Here is a 23,219-nt window from a genome sequence, read left to right as displayed (position 1 = left end):
ATTTTCAGAAAAGATCTGAAAGTTTAATGGCCTACCAGTTCAATTCAAGTCAGGATTGTGATATCTGAACCAAGGAAGCTAATTAAACCAAATGTCTAGAACTAGAGTGATATCCTAATCAGACTAAATCTAGAATATTACATTCAGCTATCTGGGTACTGCATTTCATTAAAGCCAATGATAAATAAAAACCTTCTGAAGAGGGCTTTCAGTTCATGCTATCTGAAAACTGATTAAAGGACCTGGGGATGTTTAGCCAAGAAAAGACTTGGGTGGAAGGGCAGGTATGTGATAGTTATATTTAAGTATTTGAAAAGTTGTCATGGGGAAAAGAAATTGAGTTTGTTCCTTTGGGTCCCAATAGGCAAAATTAATTAGTAATTGGTATAAGTCGAGAAGATGTAAGTTTAGGCTTGATATGAGGAAATATTTCCTAACCATTAAAATCATCAGAAAGTATATTAGGCACCAGGCAAAGGCTTTGTGATCCCTCTTTGGGTATGTGGGGAAAAGTAAGGCTTTCCTATTCAAGAATGAAACATGGCCTGGAGGGGACTATAAAGATCCTTTAGCTGGTGGAAATATCTACCAAACCATTTTTAAATGTAATTGGGAAATACATATATAAAAGAAAAAATAAAAATTCAGTAGGACATGGGTAATGTTAATATGTGGTTTTCTAAGTCAATATGCAGAGATCCTCGTGTATGATTTAGTGGCCCCATTTTCTAATTGAGTTTGACATTTCTGCTCTAGTCTAACCCCTTTGAGAAAACTTCAGTCTAGAGAAGTAAAGACTTCTTCAAGATTATTTAAGTATTGAGGGAGGGAGCCAGAATTTGAATCTAGGTCTTCTGACTTTTAAATTCAGCATACTTTCCATTGTACATACTGCCTTCTAGATGAGTGGACTTGGACTATACTTAATCTCTTCTGAGGTCCCTTCTAACTCTGAAGGGCTGTGATTCTGAATGAATTCTTCGGTATTGACTATTCCAGAATTCTAAGGAGTGACCATGTCCTTCCTCGAGTGGAAATATAATTTCCTCACTCTTCCATCCCCCACACAAACACCCTGCTTGTCAGGGAATACCTTAGAAAGGGGGTGATGGTCTAGGCTATCATTCAGTCTGATAGAAAATCTCTGGTTGCATCAGAAAGATCTGTGAATGAAAAGTCATTGCTGTGGACTTCACCTAGCATCACCAATGAATTACTAGTACATCTGTCATTATACATGCATCAGAATGGTGGTTTCATTGGTGTGGGAAACTTTCAATGTGGAAACATTCCATTAGTGCAAATAAGCATTTGGTTTGTAATTAATAGTCTTAGAAAAATACCTGGGGAATTGGGGTTAGGTGATTACCCTAATGATCATGGTAAAAAATGCTCATTTCTATACTGCTCTAAAGTTTAAAAATAGTTACTTCCAAATGATCTTGTGAAGTGGGAAGTAAACATTGCTAAAAGGCCTTTCTGCTCTGGTTCCAATTTCCTTTTCTGACTCAGTTTCATATGACTCCCCTTCATGCATTCTACAATTTAGCCGTGATGGACCCTTAGATATTTTTCAAGCCTGACATTCTATCTCTAGCCTTCATTCATTTGTATAAGGTGTACCTTGTGTCTAGAATCCACTCCCCTTCATAACGTCCTCTCAGAATCCTTATCTTCCTTCAAGGCTCAGCTTAGATATCTCTTCCTCTGTAAAGCCGTTCCTGACCACCTCCCACTCATATCTTTCTTCCCTCAAATTTCCTTATGTGTATATGTTCATATTAGCAGAGTTCTGGAACTGGAGGATACCTCAGAAAGTATCTAGTTCGATTTCTCCACTTGTCTTCATCTTATAAATGAGGAAATCAAGTCCCTCTGAGATTAAATGACCTATCCAACATCATACAAGTGCCAACATCAGAAGCAAGATCTGAACATAGATTGTTGGACTCCACGTTGAGGTGCTGTTCTCCCTGCTAAGCCATGCTGCTCCCTTAGTTCAATGTAAATTCATTGGAGAAACAGCCTATTTTCATTTCTTAGTGAGTATATCTTGCACCTAGTAGAATGCTTTGTAAATAGTATGTGCTTAATGTTTGAAATAAATTGAATCCAGCTGGAAGTATTTGAGCTCAGATTTTGAACCCAGGTATGCTGATTCAAGTCCAACCCTCTTGTTATTACTTCATGTTTCTTGAAAGCATGTGGCTTCCTTCTTTCCTATTATGGCCTGCTGTGGGAACATTTCCCTAGAGAAACTTTTATTTTTTATCCAGATCATCCACTTGTCAGGTTGAGAGATGGTGGCTCAGTGGTTCCTGCTGATAGACAATGTGATTTGGCAGAGAGGCCTGGCCCAAGGATCTCTCAGCAGATTTCTCTGTAGTGTGTTTCCTCCAGTGTTGCAGGTAAATTGGACTCGCTCTTCATTCACTGACTGAGGTTACAGAAGTCATTTCTATCAGTGCTGTTGAATCTTGTTTTAGAAAATTGAACTGGGCTCATGATGGAAAAAGCCTCTAAATGAGAACTCTCGGATAATGCTTAGTATGAGATTGGGGAAGAAGGAAGGAACCTTTCTGGCAGCGAAGATTATTAGGTCAGAAATATTTTACCTTTCCTTCCTTCCTTTCCTTCCTTCCTTCCTTCCTTTCCTTCCTTCCTTCCTTCCTTCCTTCCTTCCTTCCTTCCTTCCTTCCTTCCTTCCTTCCTTCCTTCCTTCCTTCCTTCCTTTCTCCCTTTCTTCCTCCCTCCTTATCTTTTTTCCTTCCTTCTCTCTTTCCCTCCCTTCCTTCTTTTCTCCCTCCCTCCCTCCTTCTGTTCCTCCTCCTCTTCCTTCTTCTCTTTTCCTTTCTCCCCCTTTTCTTCCTCCTTCTCTTCTTCTTCTTCTTCTTCTTCTTTCTTCTTCTTCTTCTTCTTCTTCTTTTTCTTCTTCTTCTTTTCTCTCTCTTTTCTCCCTCTCTTTCTTTCTCTCTCTGCAATTTAGCTAATATGGAAATATGTTTTCCATTTATAATAGGTATCCTTCCTTCTTTTCTTCTTCCCTCCCTCCTTTTCCCCCTCCATCCCTACTTTGTCCTTCCTTTCCTTCTTTCCTCCCTCTTGCCTTCTCTCTCTCTCTCTCTCTCTCTCTCTCTGTTTCTCTCTCTCTCTCTCTCTGACTCTCCAATTTGGCTAATGTAGAAATGTGCATATAATGAAGTATCCTTCCTTTCTTCCTTCCTTTCTTTCTACCTTCCTTTTTCTCTCCCTCCTTTTTCCTTTTCTTCCTTCTTTCCTCCCTCCCTCCTTCTCCTCCTTCCTTCTTTCCTTCTTCCCTTTCTCCTTTCTCTTTATCTTCCTTCCTTCCTTCTTGTCTTCCTTCCTTCCTTCTTCCCTAAATTATAGTCCAGCTTCGTGTACTTAAAAAAATTTAATAGTATTTTATTTTTTCCAATTACATGTAAAAATAGCTTTCAACATTCATCTTTGTAAGATTTTGAGCTTTGAATTTATCTCCTCCCTCCCCAAGATAGTGAGCAATGTGATATAGGTTATACATGTACAATCATGTTAAAAAAGATTTCCATATTAGTTGTGTTGTGAAAGAAGACTCAGAACAAAAGGGAAAAACCACAAGAAAGAAAAAAAAGTGAAAATAAGGGGCAACTAAGTAGTGCTGTGGATACAGCACCAGTCCTGAAGTCAGGAGGACCTGAGTTCAAAAATGGTCTCAGATACTTAACATGTCCTAGCTATGTAACCCTGGGCAAGTCACTTGACCCCAATTGCCTCAGCAAAAAAAAAAAAAGGAAAATAGTATGCTTAGATCTATATTCAGACTCCATAGTTCTTTCTCTGACTGTGGGTCAGCATTTTCTATCACTCCCTAATGGATGAGCATCCCCTCAATTTCCAGTTCTTTGCTACCACAACAAGAACTGCCATAAATATTTTTCCTCTTTTATGATTTCTGAGATACAGATCCAATAGTGAGATTGCTAGATCAAAAAGAATGCACAGTTTTATAGCTCTTTGGGTATAGTTCCAAATTGCTCTTCAAAATGACTGGATCAATTCACAACCCCACTAACAATGTATTAGTGTTCCAATTTTCTCAATCTTCTCCAACATTTATCATTTTCCTTTTCTGTCATGTTAGCCAACATAGGTTTTGTTTTTATTTGTATTTCTCTAATTAGTAGTAATTTAGAGCACTATGCACTTAAAAATTTAAAATTTGTTTTGCTTTATTACTGACTTTTATTCTCTATATCATGTTCATTTCTGAATCTAGCCCTCTCACCCTTCCCTACCTAATAAATAAAGAATAAAAAAAATATGGCATATATAACACCTCACATCCATAGGCCCCTCTCTTCCAACAACAAAATGAATACTTTTGTCCATACAGGCTTCTCTTTTGTTCTAGTGGTATACACACTGCGCTCTTTCCTAGATTGTACTATAATACAGGACATAATGAATCTGGAGTCAGAAGACTTTGTTGCAAATCCTAACTGTGCCATTTACTAGTGTGTAATTTGGCAAATCTGTTAATATCTCATCTGTTTCCTCATCTTTAAAATAAGGACATTAGCCAACATAAATTTCTTAATTTGATGAAAAAATACATAAGATTACAAAGGCAATCAATGCAATTGAAATAGTTATCAATTTTTTTCTTTAAAGTTCATAGACCAAAGTGGTCTAATCATTCTGTATTCATTTGGAACATTGCCCAATAGGTTATAGAATTGTGCATACCCTTTGACCCAGCAATACCACTACTAGATCTGTATCTCAAAGAGACCAAAAGAAAAGGAAAAAGACCTACATGTACAAAAATATTCCTCTTGTGATAGCAAAGCATTGAAAACTAAGGAGATATTCCTCAGTGACAAAGGGGATAATTTCAGGAAAATTTGGAAAGACTGATATGAACTGATGCAAAGTAAAGTGAGTAACTCCAGGAGAATATTGTATACAATAATAGCAAGAATGTGCAATGATCAACAATATAATGTTTCATTACAATTTCATGATGAAAATTGATATCCATCTTCAGATAGAGAATTGCAGATTCAATATTATATTTTCTTTTTTTTTCAACTTGCCTAATGTGGAAATATGTTTTTCATGTATAATAGGTATCATCATATCATACTTCTTGCCTTCTCAATGGGTGCGGGTGGGGCTGTGAGGTAATTGCATAAATTACACTGAGTCCAGCTTGTGACTCAATTCTGAATCTAGTTCAGTCCCCTTTCTATTCATTATGGGTTGCGTCCAATTTCTGTCTTGTGAGAACACTTTATTCAATTATGATAATTGTGAGGAAGCTTTATTGCATTGTTTGAACCTAGTCCTGTATGGCTGGACAATCTCTATCTGTTGCTTAGAGACCTTTATCTAAGAACCTGTTATACTGAGCAGAAACCAAGTCAGACCTGAAGATTGATGCAAGGAGTTTTCTCACAATTATGCATCTTATGTAATCTGTATGTTATATTTGAAAACTGGCCCCATACTGGTCAATCAATTATTTTTTCAATGTTCATTTGGCTGAACACAGTCACTTGGGGGAAGTGGGACACCTTTTTTTTTTATTTCAGAGAATCCTCTTCTCAATTTGGAAAGTCCCTAATCTTTTCTCCAATTAGTAATCAGATTACCTCATTCTGTATCCTAGTTAATTGGTTTCTTTTAATTAATTGGTCTTATTTGATTAATTGTTTTTAATACCTAAAAATCTGTTTCACTCTATATTCGGGGTCTTTGGACTGACTGGAAAGTCCATTGACCCATTTATCTTACCTGTTCTGCTAATTAATTGTATAGCTCCGATTGTTTCCTCAGTTATTATTAATTATCTACCTGACTGGAGAGAGAGAATTTGGAACTGAAAATAAAGACAAGACAAGAAAGCCATAAATTAACATAAAAAAGTTCACAGTTTCTAGGTTAAGAACCCCTGTGTTAGTTGAACCTGGAGGTTGTTCCCTGGAGTGCTAAACCTCCTGTGGTCCTGTGATCTTTACCCTGTCCAGTATAATGATATTCTCCATTTGGGGAATTCATTATTCCCTTCCAGGACAGGTATGTTGAGTTCTCTTGTCACTATCCAAGAATGCCTTAGAATTTAATGCCTGTAGTAGGAATGCCTTAAAGTTTTAAAGGCTGAGAGATACTAACAAGCTAGCTCTAGCTCTGGCACCTATTAGGAAGAAAGTATCTCCAGTCTTCCACTTACTGCTTCTCCTGACACTTCTTTCAGGTTGCTTTTTCACCAATGAACAACTTTCATTCACGACCTACTTTCATTCCCCACTTTCCCATCAACCCTCTGTTCCTCCTGCCAGCAATAAAAGAAAACGGAAAAAGAAATCGTGGTTTTAATCCTTATTAATTAGTTCCTTTTCAGCCTAATTTGGGTGAAATTCATCCCTCAGAAGTGTAGTGGGTTAGAGCATAAATACAGGATGTTCTAAAAATCTTAGTGTAGTTTTAAGCTATTAAAACTTAAATAGAATATAAGCTCCTAAAAGACAGAGGCTATTTTGTTTTATTTTTATGTCCCCAGAATTTTAACAGTTTAGTTAACAGGATAATTTTTTACCAAGACTTTTGGGACACCTTGTCCCAAAAGAAGCTTATGGCCCAAGGGAAAAAAAAATATGGCCTTGACTGCAAATCAGTCAAGCAATCAATCTTCTTAAGTACCACCTATGTGTAGGGCCTTGTTCTGATCACTGAGATGGAAGGAGCAGGGAATAAATGACTTCCATTAATTCCATTTACTCATTAAGTGCCTGTTGAGAACTAGACATTTAAAATTCTGAAGGTACAAAGACAAAACAAAATAGCCCCTACTTTCTAAAACTCATATTCTGTGAGAGGAAAATAACACGAACACAGGTAAATAAACATAAAATATATATAAATTAATTTTCTGGGGACAATGAATCTCAGTAATAATGTCAGTAGAAGCCTTTGGGGGCTTACTGTGTAGGAGGGGAGATGACGCAGTCACATAAAGTATAAGTTGTGGGTAAGACTTGTGTGATGCACTGCAAAGGGAGCAAAATGTAGAACACAATTTATACAATCATAATCATAGGAGCAGCATTGAAAGATTTCAAACAGGGATTAATATAGTGACTGCTCTTCACTTCTGAAGAAGTGGACTTCCCTTCTGAGGGCAAAGGGATGGAGCATTTTAGACAGATGCATAATGAGGTGCACTTTTTTCATTCAGTTTTATTTTGCATTTTGTGGCAAGAAGAGGGTCTGTTGGGTAATAAGAGCGGATCATTGGGAAGTTATAGTTGTGCTTTTTTAGATACTGGGCTAGAGGCCTTCAAGGCAGACCTGAATTTACAAGTTGTCTTCCTGGGTCCAGCCCATTATCCAGTCCAGCTGGAATAAATATACATCTTCTAGCACCCTTGGTGGACTGGTGGCAGTGCATGGAACCCTGAATTCTAGGAACTCTAGCTATGCCATTGTTTCCCTGTGTGGTTCACTGAATCAGATCATGCCCCTCTGAACTGATTCCTTTCAGGCAGAAAGAAGAGGCTGAGGTCTCTCAGTCTCTGATTTTGTGCTGGGGGAGGCCCTTGAGCATACAAATGGATTGTCACTATTGCTTGCTCTGGGGTGGAGGTTTAGTGAGTCTGGGGTGCTAACATTTGGTTTGTGAAGACACAGAATCTTGATATGGTGACACTTATGTCAGCCCTGAAAACATTTGTTGTTTTTGGTTTCTTACCCTCTATTTTAGTTTAAATTCTAAAATTAATCACACTCAGAATAAAATACAATGTAAAAGAAAGAAAGAAAAGAGCAGGTATCAATTCTGCAAGGTTTTCCTCTAATCCCTTCTATCTCTATTGTCCCACTGTGGGGTACCTAGCAAGCTTAGGCAGTGACCGTTTACAAATCCAGCTCTGCAAAAACTATTTGAGCAAATACAAAATCTTGCTGCATTGGGTTTGTGCCTCTCCCTTCTTCATCTTTTCCTTCCTAGTTCCTCATCCCTAATATACAGATGCAGCTATGTAGAAAAACCCCAAGGGTTGAGATGTTGCTATGATACACATATAGCCCAGAAGACAAAAGCCAAGTTCAAAAAGACAAATCAATTGAGAAACAGTTACGACTGGGGCACAGGGATGTGGGGGTCTAGTCTGGGGCTTCTACTGCTGAAAAAGCACCATTTTGTGCTATTCAGCAAAGTTAAAGCTCAGGGACAGCTGCTTCTCATTTCTGAGCCAACCAGTTGCCACCTCTAATTCCTCCATCTTCTTCCTCCTCCTCTCCTCTTCAATTCTTTTCCATTGTCTTCCTTCTCCCCCTCCTCCTCTATCTATCCACCTCCATCCTTCTCATTTTGCTTCCTCTTCTTCCTTCTCCTCATCCATTTTTTCCATCCATACTTCTCCATATTCTCTCTCCTCCTTTTTCTCCTCCTCTTCCTCAGTGCTCTTCTCCTCCCCCCAGAACACCTTTGTATCAATGCTAACCTGCAGGCTTGCCCTCCCCATCCTCACCTCTCTTCCAACACAAAAATGCTGCAGATCCAGGATCACTCATTCCTTTAAGAGCCTAGGACTCTGGATTTAATTTAGGACAGGACCTCAGAAGCCATCGGAACCTAACTGAGACCCAGAGAGTTTCAGTAATTTGCCAGGGTCTTACAGCTAGTAAGCATCTAAATTGGGATTCAGACTCAAGTTTTTCTAACTTTAATTTCAGTGGTTTATCTATCCCATGCTGCTTTTCAGTGGACTTGAACAAGAAACTTATCTTGGCTAGGAATGTCAGCAGTTTTAAAGGAACCTCATGTGATAGAATTCAATGAGAATACCCCAATTAGCTGAGGATGTTAAAACTCATACAGTTCAACCTTCTCATGGTGTAGATGAAAAAATGGAGGTGCAAAAAAGGATCGTTTCTGGATCCCTCTACAGGTAGAAAGAAGAACAGTGTAATAGTAAGTATTGAACTTATATTCAGGTGACCTAGCTTCAAACCCCAACTCTGACATGTTAGCCGTGTGATGTTGGGCAAGTCACACCCACTGAGTCTGTAATTTATTTATCTGTACAGTGGAGATGATGAAACTTGCACTGAAGTGATTATGAGGAAAGTTCCTTGTGAACATGAGATGTTAAGTGACTTGGCCAAGATCCTACAGAACGTGTCTGGCAGAACTGACTGGGCCTGGAAATCGGTGTCCCATCCCCAGGACCAAACACACTGTTCCCTGGACCATGGTTTCTTCTCCTTTGTACCAAGTGCCCATCAGGGTATATAACAGGCTTCCCAGAGCAAGAGACTCTAAGGTCCTCGCAGGAAATCATATAATATCCCCAAGTCAAAGGAGGGCCTCAAGAAGAAAGTGGGGGCCCAGAAGTGGAGAATGTTTGTGCTAAAAGAGTGTTCTGGGTTGTATTTCTTGTAGACTGTGAAACACACGTCACTACTGGGGTTTCTGACAGGATGCTGTCAAAGGCCAGAATGTCAGAATGATGAGCCAGCATTCCAGAGGGACCACAATTAGATTTATACTGCCCTTATACTCCTCTGAGGATAGCTGGTGAGAGAATGATATGTTAATGATTAAAGAAATGGGCTTGGAGTTAGGAAGACAGATTTGAATCCCACCTCATCTGTGGGCTGTGTGGCCTCAAACATTCTAAGCCTCAGTTTCTATATCTGTTCTTTTTAAGTGGGTAAGAATCCTTGCTCTTCAGAGTGGGTGATAGGAGCAAATGAAATTATTCTCATGAAGCACTTTGAAGACCTTGAAGTGATCTGCAAGCATGTTATTGAATCATTATTCCAGTCATACCTGACTCTTCATGATCCCATTTATGGTTTTCTTGGCAAAGATACTGGGATGGTTTGCTATTTCCTTCTCCAGCTCATTTTACCAAAGAGGAAACTGAGGCAAAGAAGATTAAGTGACTTGACTAGGATGACACAGCTAGTAAATGTTTGAGACCAGATTTGAATTCAAGAAGAGATAGAAGTTTTCCTGACTTTAGACCTGGTTCTCTGTCCACTGTACCACCTACATATTAGCTATAATTATTGCCATTATTCCCTATATTTTTCTATTTGCAAAGCATTTTTCCTTCTGTGCTCTCCTGTGAATGAGCTAGAATGAGGAGTTCCTAAGTCATAGAACAATTTATTAACAGAGTGATAGAGCACTAGATTTGGAGGAATTGGATTCAAATTCTGCCTCAAACACTTATTGACTTTGTAATCCTGAAAAAATCATGTAATTTTTCTGGATCTCTATTTCTTTATCTGTAAAAAGAGGGGGTTGGACTCGATGACCTCTAAGGTCATTTCCAGCCCTAAATCTATGCTTCTAGGCTCTATTACTGGCAGCTGAGCCTGCTGACTCTCAGAGTTTGTTTTCCAGCTTGTATTGATCCCTATAAAAATTGGTTATTTTGAAAAGCTATTTTTATTAAATAGCCCTCAAGGTTTACAGACACCTTGCTGCTGCTGCTGCTTTGAGTAGTTTCCCAAGTCACTGGCACTGGCACTATCTGTACATGATGGTGTGAGGAGAAGCATCATTCAGTCCTGGGTCTTGTGCCCCTTGAACCCTGGATCAGTTTGGTACCATATCAAGTGAGTGATGGTGATGCTCATACACTCACTGCTTTTCCCACTGTTCTGGGGATCTCTGGGCAACAGAACTTTGGTGTTTGAAGCCAGATGTGTTATTTCTCTCTGGATCTGTCCCCTGCCAGGTGCATGGAGACTTGTTCTCATCTTTTGCTTGTGATGGATCACCATGCCAAGGATGGCATATGAATGGGTATAAAGCCTTGGCACACATTATAGGCTTTTAAACAGGCTGCGTTATCAAAAAAAAAAAAGGCTCATTGTGAGCTGAGCATTTTTTGGCAACCTGACCTGCTTGGGGTAGAAGTGCTGCTGTTTCTTCATTGAGACCCCAGAGAGCTGCTTGATTCCTGAGCCATCAGCTTGAGATTGGCAGTCGCCCCACCTCAAAACCCTCTCCTTCCCCACCCCCATCTCTGAAAAGGAAAAATAACCCTCAGCTTCCCACTGCAGAACAATTGGCCCTTTGGAGCTTTCAAGGGGCTCCTCAAAGTAAGTTTAGAACAATTGGTCCATTGGGGTTTTCAAGGTAGTCCTCAAAGGTAGGGCAGTATTCACTTTAACGCGACAAATTTCACTTTCACAGTTTCACATCTGTCTCCTCCACTACACAAAAAATAGCCACTCATTTAAATTCAGATCCTTATCACCTCTTGTCTGGATTCTGTTATGTTTAGCTATTAGTGGATTCTCTTTTCTTTTGGTCGATTATTACAGGACCACAGATAGAGAATGGAGCATATATTATTAGAAATATCCACTATGTCAGTTTTGTTCAATATTTTCTCTTTAATATAAGACAGGTGGGTGGGTGCTTGTAAAGAACGTGGCAAATTATACACCTGAAAACTACTGTGATATAAAAACAAAAGTATTTTGAAAGGAACCTTCCATTTGAGGTGATATTACAGCTACTCTCTATATATTTGTGTAAACCTATTTATGTATATATTGTCTCCTCCATTTGTGTGTGGGTGTATATATCTGTGTGTTTTCCTCTTAGGAAAGAATTACTGTTTTAGTCTTGATAATTTACAAGGCTTTGAACTTAGCTATACAGGGAAAACAAGGACAGGGGCTAATCTTTAGACTCAATAGGACTTTTAGAATATCACTTCTAGCAGTTTCCCATAAATTTTTATTTCTTTCCTTCAACTCTTCTACAGTCTTTGTAGGCTATATATAATTCTACATTCTTATACCCTGTCAGCTGAAATCTATGTCTTCAGGACAAGGATAATTGTGTTTGAAATAGATTGGATGGAGTCCTGCTAAGCTCCCTTTCATCTTTCTGATCAAAGATTTTAGGTTTCCCAATCTATGTGTCCTTTCTCCCAAAAGACCTGTGATACCCACTGAACTCCCAAACTAGGCACAGTTTGGTCTCATCCAAAGACCACTCCTCACAAGAGGTAAAGAAATGCTTCTAACTTGGGTCCCTGTTGTCTATCACCCCTCAGAGGAAGAAGTACTCCATGAGAATGTAAGCCTCTTAAGGGCAGATTCTGTTCTTATTTTTTCTTTGTATCCCCAGCATTTAAAATAATGCTTGGTACATAGTAAGTACTTAATAATTGCTTGTGGATTAATCAGTACATTCATATGGAGCTGTCCAGCAGGGAATTGAAAATGTGGGATTGCAGCTTAACAAAATGATTGGGACTAGAGATGGAGATCTCCAAGGTAATAAATGAAGTCTACACCTTCCTTGAACCGAAGTGTATTTATTATTGTGAGAGCAACAACTGGCTGTTGCTATACTCTATTGGCTCTGATAGGAAAACAACATTTCCCTAGTTCTGCTTCATAGCCAGCTGCTGTGCTCTTTCTATATCTTTTCCATTCCATATTCCTTCCTCTTCAGCCGGCTGTTCTCTTGGTGTGACCCTAAACATGTTAGAGATGGGGGGCCTGGCATCCCCAAAGCCCAGTTCTTCGAGTCAGATTCTTGTTTGCCTTTGCTGTTTGTAGTTGGGGGGGAGTCTCAAGCAGAGCAGGAGCCAGTAACTCACCCCCTCCCTCGTGGCACACTTTCATGTATGCAGGCATGGTTGGCGTGCTGTTGACATCCTTGGCTTTCAGGGCAGAGCATCCTGCAGGGCAGATCTCAGAGAAGAGAAGGCTCTGTCTTCCTTGGGAGAATGTTAAAGGTTCCATAGGCTGGCTGGCCAAAAGAGAGATGAGCTGTTGCTTTCATGTGCTTTTCAATCTGGGAAACAGCAACAAGCAACTACCTAGTCTGTGTAAAAACTGGCTTAGTTCAGGGATGGCTGTGCTTTGAATTACTGGAGACATTTATTTACCACCCCCCAAAAAAACCCCAAACCTTTCCTTAATTGTGGGGAAAAAACAAACTGTTGAGGGATGCAAGCAGAATTTTTGATAATGGTGTCTAATTAAGAGTTATACCAGCGGTGTAACTCTCAATAAGAGCCAGTGCTGGCATCTAGTCCAAATTGTGCAGATGCATTCACCAATGGGGTCCCCATAGTGAGTAATTGCTGCATTCAGGGGCGGCTGGGATGCTGCCTGGGAAATAAAGGACCACCACCCCTTCCTACTTGTTCCTGCTAGCCTTCAGTCTTGCATCTTGTTACCATGGAGATAATCCTCCCAAAGATGACAACCAAGCAGTGAATGGGGAAGGAATCTGAATATGCCCTGGTGCAAAATGACCAAATGTGACTCTTTAAGGATGCGGAGAAAGATTCCAAATCATTATTTGTGGGAACCATCTCCAACCTTTTCTTTTGCTTATTCATTCATCTGTTCAATAGATGTGGAAGCACCCCACCTATGCAGAGCCCTATCCTGCGTGCTCTGGGAGAGATAGAGGCATGAGACATTGGCTTTCTCTTCTAAAAGCTGAGTCTAAATGAAAGGTTATGTAGGCAGGGGGGGTTAAACATGGGCACAAGTACAAATCAGAATGTGACTAAAGATGCAGAATGTTCTCTAGGGCTTCAGAGGAAGAGGGGATTTGAACTAATGCAGAGGTAGATAAGGGAAGGTAATTCCTCTTAACAGCACAGGATCCAGTTAAACTCCTACTGTGTGCCAGGTATTGTGCTGGACAAGGAAGTACAGAGACTAAAACGAATACAATTCCTGTCCTCAAGGTCCTAGTGGTACCAGCCCTTAGTGCAGGGGAGGGAGGTGAGTGAACTAGACCTTGTAAGCTCTGGGGAGAGAACACAAAGGCTGTAGCCAGCATAGAGAGATCATCTAGGTATTGCTTCCAATGGACTAATCAATGGTGATCGACCAGCTGAGGAACCCTGCCATGTGGGAATGTGAGTCATTGTAGAGCAGATATTTATTTTTATTACAGCTTATATTAGAGTTCAGGGAGAAGGAGGAGGAGATGGACAGAGAGAGGGGAGAGGGGTGGGGTGGGAAGAGAGGGAGGGAGGGAGAGAGGGGGGAAAGGGAGGGAGGAAAAGAGGAAGAGAAGGAGAAGGAGAGTTGGGAGAAAGAGACAGAGACAGAAAGAGGGAAGAAAGGGGAGAGAGAAAGAGACAGAGAAACAGAGAGAGAAAAGAAGGAGAGGAAAGGAGAGGAGGGGGAGAGAGAGAAAGAGAGAGAGAAATAGAGAGAGAGAGGAGAGAGAGAGAGAAGGGGAGGAAGGAGGAGGAGGAACAAAGAGACAGAGAGAAAAATACAGAAATAGAAACAGAAACAGAGAGGGTCTCTTGAGGGAGGGGGAGAAAGAAAGAGACACAGAAAGAGATACAGAAATAGAGAGAAACAGAGAGGGTCTCTTGAGATGTTGCTTTTGTGTCCTCTTCAACCTAGGAAATAGCAACAGGCAACTATCTGCTCTGTGTTAAAACTGGCTCAGTTCAGAGATTCAGAGAGAAAAAAGGAAGGAAGCAGGGAAGGGAGGAAGGAAGGAAGATAGATCGATTGATAAATAGACAGACAGACAGATAGATAGATAGATAATCTTGGACTTAGAATTTGATGCTAAGGGCCACTTCTTTTTCATTTGGGGGGCAAGGGATCTGGTAAATCAAATAGAGAGCTGATTCACAGACAATTATATGTGAATGGTAGTCAGTTTTCACTGGTTAGTGCATGGGGAGGGGGGCATGTAAGGACAGAAGATTGGCTAGATATCTTGGAGGTATGTAGGATGTGGATGACCTTGAATGCCGAGCAAAATTTGGCTTGTGAAACTCTGTGTGTGTGTGTTGGGCAGGATGGAAAGAGAGGGAGGGTTTTGAGCCATGGGGGCGGGGGACATTATCAGAGTAGAGAAGGTAGAGTTCAGCCAAAGTCAAGATCAATATGGGCTAGACTAGTTGGAGAAGACAGGTATGAAATTCTTCACATAACTAGCTTGTGTCAGGGCAAGGAAGCATTCCCCCAAAACTTCTTTCTTCAGATAATGTTTAAAATCATCAGGTGATACATCAAATTGTCTTAAGGAGGAGGGGAAAAAACTGGAACTCAGAAATTTATTTTTTAAATCAATCTTTAAATGTTTTTACATGTAACTGGAAAAAATAAAATACTATTTAAAATAAAAAAATTATTAGGTGAGTTCCTATAAGTACATTTGTTCTATCTTATTTTCTTAAATTTTTCCTCTGCAGTTACCATATGGGAAAGGAGTCTGTGGTTCATCCTAGATCCATGTTTGCAGGAGTAGGTTCAAAGCCAAAAGCATATTACCTTTTGAGACATAATAGTATATCATTCCCTTACCTGGAGGATAGTTTTCCCAAACCACCTGATCATATTCTCTCTTTCAAATATGTTTTTGGTCAATACTGCCCTATGGGAGATAGCATGATATATAATATTGAATAGATAGATGTGCAGGTGCAAAGATGTTTGAATCTTTTGCTCAGATGCTTATGAGTTGTGTGACTTCTGGTGAGTTACTTAACTCCTTTCAACCTCAGTTTCCTTATCTGTAAAATGGGGATAATAATAGCACCTTCCTCACAGGTTTATTTGAAGATAAAATGATTTCATTTGTGTGATAGACTTTGCAAACCTTAGGAAAAAAGCCTACTTAAAGAGACTTGTGACTTTTTAGTCATGTCCTACTCTTCATGACCCCACTAGGAATTTTTTTTGACAAAAATACTACTGGAGTGATTTGCCATTTCCTTCTCCAGCCTGTTTTATAGATGAGGAAACTGAGGCAGACAAGATTAACTGACTTGCTCAGGTTCTGAGGCCAAATTTGATCTCAGGAAAATGAGTCTTCCTGACCCTGGGCCTGGCACTCTACTGCACAAACCTTAAAATGATATATCAATATGGATGATTATTATTGTTGATGTTATTGTTGTCTCACAGCCCATCTTCTAACTCATCTCCCTTGGCGTTTCAGGAAGGCATGCCCCAGACGCTGAATGCCACAAGCATGGTGACTCCCTGTGGCTTCAGCCCCCACCTTCATTCATCTGGGGAGCAAGGAGGACTGATCTTTCAGGATGGAAACCTGAGCTCCGCATCACTCGATGCTTTGATCCAGCACCTCATCCCTACCACAGACTACTATCCGGAAGTGAGTGATCATCGGGTGGGGATGGGATGATGGACATCTGTACACACATACTCACGAATCCCAGCAGGTTTTGAGGAAGTGGGGAAGAGACTTTGCATTTACTGTAGCAGAGTTAGAGAACAAGGAGAGCAGTCAGTGGCAAACAGATTCCTCTTATTTGGTCCATTGTGGGGACTAATTTTTTGTGTGGAACACAAAGGGAACATTTATGTCCTAAAGCGGAGAACCGTAGGATTATTGTATATTGGACATCTGGATGATAGGATCAAATAGCATATGTTTAGAACTGGAAAGGACCTCAAAGAACAACTAGCTCAACCTCCTCTTTTTAATAGATGAAGAAACTGAATTACAAGGAGCTGAAGTGATTTGCTCTTGATCATGCCGGTAATAAGGCTGGACAAACCCCAAGACAACTTCATTCTTATAAATATTATGCTTCTCCAGAAGTTGTGTGTGCGTGTGTGTACATATTTACATGTGCATGTTGAAGAGTTGGGATTTATACCCGTGAACTAGCTGGTTCAAAAAGATCACCAAAAAAATCACACTAGAACAGATGTTGTTTATCTCTATTGTGCAGATGGGGAAACTGAGGCGCTTCAAAAGGAGAAGTATAAATTCAGTTAACCAAAAAGCATTTACTTAGCACTTACTATGTGCCAAGCTCTATACTAAGTTCTGGGGATGCAAAGAAAGTATCTGTCCTCAAAAGACCTCACACTATAATAGAAGAGGGGACAATGTGTAAAAAATGATATATACAGACCAAGTAGATGGGAGGTGATTTCACAGGGGAAGATGCTAACAGGGAGGGGAACCAGGAAATGCCTCCTATGTAAGGTGAGGTTTTAGCTAAGAACTTAAAGAATCTCTGGAAACCAAGGACCTGGAAAGGGCTTCACGTTAGCTAGCCCACCCTCTTCATTTTAAAGATGACAAAGCTAGTGCCCAGACAGATTAAATTACCTGCTTCTGGTTATTATATAGTAGTGAGTGGCAAAGCCACGATTTGAACTCAAGTACTCTGGGTTCATTTATTCAGTGCTCATTCTACAGTATCCTGCTGCCTTTTAAGTGATTTATCTTGGGTCACATAGTAAATGGGAGGAGAATCCAGTTTATCTGATTGCCAAACTGGTTCTTTCTCCTCTGTACTACATTGTGGGAAATCTGTAGTGGTGAGATGCTTAGCTTTGCAGGGAAGAAAAAGCAAGAAGTGGAGTCCCTTGGCCAACTTGACCATGGTGGGGGGAGAGAGAGTTTAGCTATCCCTCACTCTGGTCCTCTGTTGAGGAAAGGGAGCAGAATCAGAGAAAGAAGGGGAATCAAGTGGAGAGAGAAGTAAAAATGGGAAATAAATCTTCCCGATTTACACAAACTGATAACCAAGTGAAACAAGCAGAACAGTTAAAATGTACCATGATCAACTATGAAAAACTTGGTTTTCAGTGGTTCAGTGATCCAAAGCAATCCCAATATAATTTGGACTGAAAATGCCATCTGCATCCAGAAAAGGAACTAAGAATACTGTATGTAAATCAACACATGCTATGTTCACTTCTTTTTTCTGTTTTTTAAAAAATCTCTCCTATGGTTTTTCTCTGTTGCTCTGATTTTTCTTTTCTAACATGATTCATAAAGCAATGTGTATTTAAAATAAGTAAATTTACAAGAATAGAAAAAAAAAGGAAACAAATTTTCCCCTTCCCAAGTGAGAGGCTTGTTTGTAATTGTGTCTTTCTACTTCTTCCCAGAAAGCCTACATCTTTACCTTTCTGCTGAGTTCCAGACTCTTCATCGAGCCCCATGAGCTCTTGGCCCGAGTCTGTCACCAATGCATTGAACAGCAGAGACTGGATGAACCTGTACTGGACAAGGTGAGCTGGTCTGGGGGCTAACATGGGCTCTAAGCAAATTCAAGAAGCACTTGAAGCTAGCGTGAAAGCCTCTACTACTCATGAATTGTGTCATCAGGATGCCTCTAATTTATTCCCTCTTGTGAGTGGTATTGATCACAAATTCATAAAACTGGGCAATTGGATGGGACTTAGTGGATGGGACTCTGGTTCATCCCATAAAACATGAAGATCCTTCCTTCTGGCTCCAGATGCTTTCATTCCTGAGGAAGGGGCTCTCCCAGCCCAGAAAGGAGTATGTTGGCCTCCAGGAGATAGTTAATGCTCCCTTCCCCTCCTTCCTCTCCAAGCTGGTTTTCATTAAGGTGACATCCTAGGCTCATTCTGCTTGGCCCCAAAGGGCAGGACTGGGAACAGTTGATGGAAGGGCCAGAGAAGCAGATATCATCTCAATAAAAGGGAGAATTTCCTAACAATTAGAGCTAGACAAAAGTAGACTAGGCTCTGTCAGAAGAGAATGGTTACTTATAAACTGGATGGATGGTCACTCGTTGGGGATCATAGAATTCTAGAATTTTTTAGCTTGAAGGGATCCCCTTAGCTACCTGTCCAATTCCTACCTTATTAAAAACCTTCTCAGCAACACCCCCAGGAAGTGGCTGTCGAGCCGTGCCTTGAAGCCAGACCTGCAGTAATGGGGAGCCCACAGCTTCCCACAACATCCCTTTAATATGGAATAGGGCTCGTTTTAACTCCAACACCAAGTCTCTATTTCTCCTTTTTGTCACTGCAACCTTCTGCTTCTCTACTAGGGTCATGCAGAAGCAGCCTAATCATGCTTTCACATAACTAGCTACCACACTCATGAAGAAGCATTATCAAATCTGCTCTGAGACTTTCTCTCTCCAGCCTAAATGTCCCCAATTCCTTCAGATGATCCTAATATTATATAGAACCGAGGCCCATAACTTCCTAGTTGCTCCTTTCTTAATGCTTTCAGTTTTCTTTTTAAACTGTCACCTCCCAAAACTGAACACAGATCTTTAATAATTAATGATTTACTTTAATACAGTAAAAACAAGACAGAGCAGAGGTTACCACATTTTTACATGCAGAAACTCCTTGTTTCACTGCAAACCATGTTTTGGCTGCAGACACTATTGCCTTTATTGAGCATGAAGTCCACTAAAACCCTTCGATTTTTCAGACAAACTGCTGCCTCCTCACCCTTGTAAAGTTGAGTGTTTTTTTTTTTAATTTCACTCAGAGATGGGTTGGACTTAATGACCTCTGAGGTCCTTCTTAATCCTGAGATTCTGTAATTTCATAGTTAGTCCTAACCATTTGACCACAAGAGTATTTGCCCAACATTTTTTCCCTTGTCCCTTAATCCTTGATAAGTGTGAAAGCTGCAGAAGTCCCAGCTAAACCCTACATGCATCTCATTTCCAAGATGCTAAGGCGCATGCTTCACTACCTGCTGTTGCATCTCCTTCGAAGCCCTGGACTGGCTTTGAAAAGGTCACTTGGGCTCTCCAAGGAGCTAATTAGAGAGTTATTTAGTAGGTGAGATCAGAGCAGCCCCAGCAGGCAGCACGGGGGCGGCGGCAGCGTGACTTGAGCCTGTGCCTCGTTCACTCATGCATTATGGCGTGCATGTAGAGAAGGGGGCACGCTGACTGATGCTGAAGTGCCAGCAGCCCGTATTTGAAGTCAGAAGGCCTTGGTTTGAATGCTGGCTCTAAGACGGCTGTGTGGTCTTAGATAAGCCACCTAACCCTTGCAGTACCTCAAGTTCCTCATCCACAGGATGGAGAAGATAGTGATAATGATGATAACAACAATAATAATGGTTATGCTGCTGATGATGAGAGGCAGTGTGGCAGAGGGGAGGGAGACAGCTTCGGAGTCAGGAAGAGCTAGATGGGAGCCTGCCTCTGCCACATGTGATGGGGGACCATTCAAGCATTAGACTTGTCAGTGCTCTTGGTAATTTTCTACAGAATATTGGCAGAAGGAGTTTCCATAATGGGAGTTCCTTATTGTCAATGAAATCACATCTGGACTAGAGCACTACCTGCCCAGGCTCAGGGCTCCCATTTCCAGGATTTAAGCTTTCAGATACACAAGGTATGAATTCTTCCAACTGCCTCCTATCACTGAGCGCTTCCCTTTGACAGGAATTAAGTCAGAGGAAGAGCAGTAGGTACTTTTACCCACAGCAGCATCTGGGCTCTTTGCTAAGAGTCCACTGGATGCTGTTTGTAAGCAGTATTCACAAAGGCACTTTCATTTTCATTGGGGCTTGGGGCTTGGGGTGGGGGTTGGGGGAGAAATGGAAGGAGATTGTGAAATAAATAATTATGACCAGTTTCTTTGCATAATAGGGAAGTTTTCATTCCTGTCTACCCCCTCATGTTTATGTTTTAGGCCCGTGTCCGAAAATTTGGTCCCAAGCTCCTGCAGCTATTGGCAGAGTGGACAGAAACATTCCCCTATGACTTTCAGGAGGAGAAGATGGTTGGTCACCTGAAGGACATGATTCGCCGAATTGCACCCTGTGATGAGGTGAGGGAGTTGGGAGCTGACTTCATGCTCCTTCCTTCTGATTTTTTCATTCCTATCCCTACCTCCACCAGATATGATTTTACTTTATTCCCATTGTCTGTCCTTTAAAAAACTGTTTCAGCTCAGTTGTGCACCATCATATTGCAGGAAGAAAAGCTGGGGATTTGACTTATGATTTTATTAGTACAAGGAACTTATGCTGGGGAAATAGCCTCTACTAACATACATGATCAGTGTTCTGTAAAATACCATCTTGGAGAGTTACCTATTATTTATCCAGGGCTACACAGCTAAAATATGTCAGAGACTAAACTTGAACCCAGACCTGTTTTCTCCAAGGGCATCTCTGTTTGCTGTGGAAAATTTCTCTCTAACCCCATTTCAAAGATGAAGAAATTGAGACTCAGAGAGATGTGATTTCCCTGAGATCTCTCTAAAGGTTATTAGGCATTGGAATTAGTACTCAAATCCAGGTTTCTTTCTGATTCTAAATCCAGAACTCTTGCTGCTATATATACCACACATCCTCTGAAGGAGAGATGTTGAATTAAATGCTACAAGAGATTTGAGGTTTAGATAAAACTGCGTTTCCTTGGCTTACATCTGGAAAAGGAATAAGATAAAATGTGGTCAGTGCATGGAGGAATATAGACCAATTTGTGAGGTGAAGCTCTAGGCCAATAAGGCCGCTTCTAGCTGGGAGGATGGAAACCAGACAAAGTTTCATGGAAGAGATGACATTTGAGTTGGCATTTAACAAATCTATTGTCTCTATTAGTCCTATGTCACACACCTCTCATGACCATTTTTCATGCTTCCTTTACCCTTCTTTCCTTCCTTTGGGGTCAGATTTTCTGTCTTCCTCAGAGCTAATCACTATTTGGTGTCAGCTCCACCTGAATGTTCTATGACATTCTCAAATCAGTGTGTTCAAACTGGAACTCCTTCTCTTTCCCCTTAAACCTTTTTCTTAACTTCCCTGTTTCTGCTGAAGATGCTACCATCCTTCTAATCGCTCAAGTTCACCTTGGAGTCATTCTCAGCTCTTCACTCTCCCTTACATGCTCATAGCCAATGAGTTGCCAGGTCTTGCCCTTTTAACTCCACAATTTCTTTGCCATCCATTCCCCTCTCTCCATTCACACAATTGAAACTCTAATCCAGGGCATATATCACCTTTTTACTAGTTGGTCTTCCCATAATCCAGTATTTCCACTCCATAGGCTGTCTTCTGTTCAGCTGCCAAAGGGATAGTCCTAAAACACAGATCTGAGCATGTTACTTCCCTGTTCAAGAAGCTCCCACCACTCCCTATTGCTTCTAGGATGAAACAAAATTCCACTGTTTGACTAAGACCTTCCCAAACTGGCCCAACTTCTCTTTCCAGAGTGTTCACAGACTATCCATCTCATGCCAGCCTATTTGCTTTGGTACAGAATATTAGCCTAGTCTCTTGCTTCCATGCCTTTGCAAAACCTATCCCACCATTTGCCATTATCTTTTGGAATTTGTAGCTTCCTCCAAGATTCAAATCAAGGCTGACTCTTTAAGATATCCTTGAGTTCCCATTGCTGCTATACCATTGTGAATATTGGGAAAGGTACAGAAGAAAACGTCATTAAAGTTTCTTATCTCAGTGGGACACATTGGGTTGGTTCCATAGAACCACACTGTCAACCACAATTGTGAGATGAAAGAAATCTAGCTGAGCCACCACACCTGGTTTAGGAAAGAAATATGTATTTCAGCCAGCTTTTCTTTCCCTTCAGTGTTGGTGTATTCTGGCCAAACTAGCCTATCTTTTCTAATAGTCAAATAAGATTATTTTAATAAAGCACATCCTACAGTGTCTGTCACACAGTAGGTGCTTAATAAATGCTCATTCCTATTCCCTAAGATGTAGAAGATTGGGGAACTGAAGGGCAAATAAGGCTCTAATTAACTTCTGGTTGCTTATCAAAAATAAAGGGCTCTACCCTCCATCTTCAGGTTGGTGTATAAATGAATGTGACTGCTGTATCCTTTATAGAGTCTACCTTTTCCCAGCTATTTTGTGATGTCCTAGGTCAGGCACAGGGCAGCTCTGGAGACAGGGCACAGAGCATATGTAAAAGAATATTTAAGTGATAATGACATACATATCCACAAAGTCATTCTGAGAGCTTAGATGCATGTCTGACCTTCAATGATTTCTGAGATCAATCCCTTTTCACTGAGGCAGATTGGGACACAAGAGAGCTTAATACTCTCCACATGAATTTTCCAGGGATAAATAAAAGTTTGGATTTATGGTTTAGCTACCTCATGCCATGTTGTTCCCTTTCATCTTGAAGACATGTTGATGGATGTAGACAGAAGCTTAAAAATCCATACTGGCAGCCATCTCCCTTCCTCCTCTCTCTGCTAATTCTGTCTTCTCAGACTTTATGTCTTTATCATCTTGCCATCACTTTGTATTCTTTCTCTTCTTCATCAAACTTTCTTGTAAACAGTTCTACTCAGGTCACACACACACACACACACACACACACACACACACAATATTGCTGGGTCTTCCTGTGCTTCAGAGACTGGTACTCATTTTATCCCTACCTTGATTAATACCATGTCACTGGGATCCAGAAAGAGACCAGATGTAG

At 40.6% G+C, this 23,219-nt stretch overlaps 1 protein-coding gene across 3 annotated transcripts in view; it reads left to right on the top strand.

Annotated features, from left to right (window-relative positions):
- RASGEF1C (RasGEF domain family member 1C) overlaps positions 1–23,219 on the top strand; it is a 186,941-nt gene that overhangs the window by 94,545 nt on the left and 69,177 nt on the right. For all 3 annotated transcript variants that reach the window (XM_051979083.1, XM_051979081.1, XM_051979080.1), the window contains 3 exons: positions 15,977–16,153; positions 17,911–18,033; positions 20,443–20,580. In XM_051979083.1, coding sequence (XP_051835043.1) covers positions 15,983–16,153; positions 17,911–18,033; positions 20,443–20,580 — 432 coding nt within the window. In that variant the 5' untranslated portion in view covers positions 15,977–15,982. The remainder of the gene's footprint in view (positions 1–15,976; positions 16,154–17,910; positions 18,034–20,442; positions 20,581–23,219) is intronic.

This window comes from Antechinus flavipes, chromosome 2, assembly GCF_016432865.1.
Source record: "Antechinus flavipes isolate AdamAnt ecotype Samford, QLD, Australia chromosome 2, AdamAnt_v2, whole genome shotgun sequence".
Classification (NCBI taxonomy): domain Eukaryota; kingdom Metazoa; phylum Chordata; class Mammalia; order Dasyuromorphia; family Dasyuridae; genus Antechinus; species Antechinus flavipes.
Note: the sequence above shows the minus strand (reverse complement) of the source record. Positions and strands in the feature narration are given on the sequence as shown.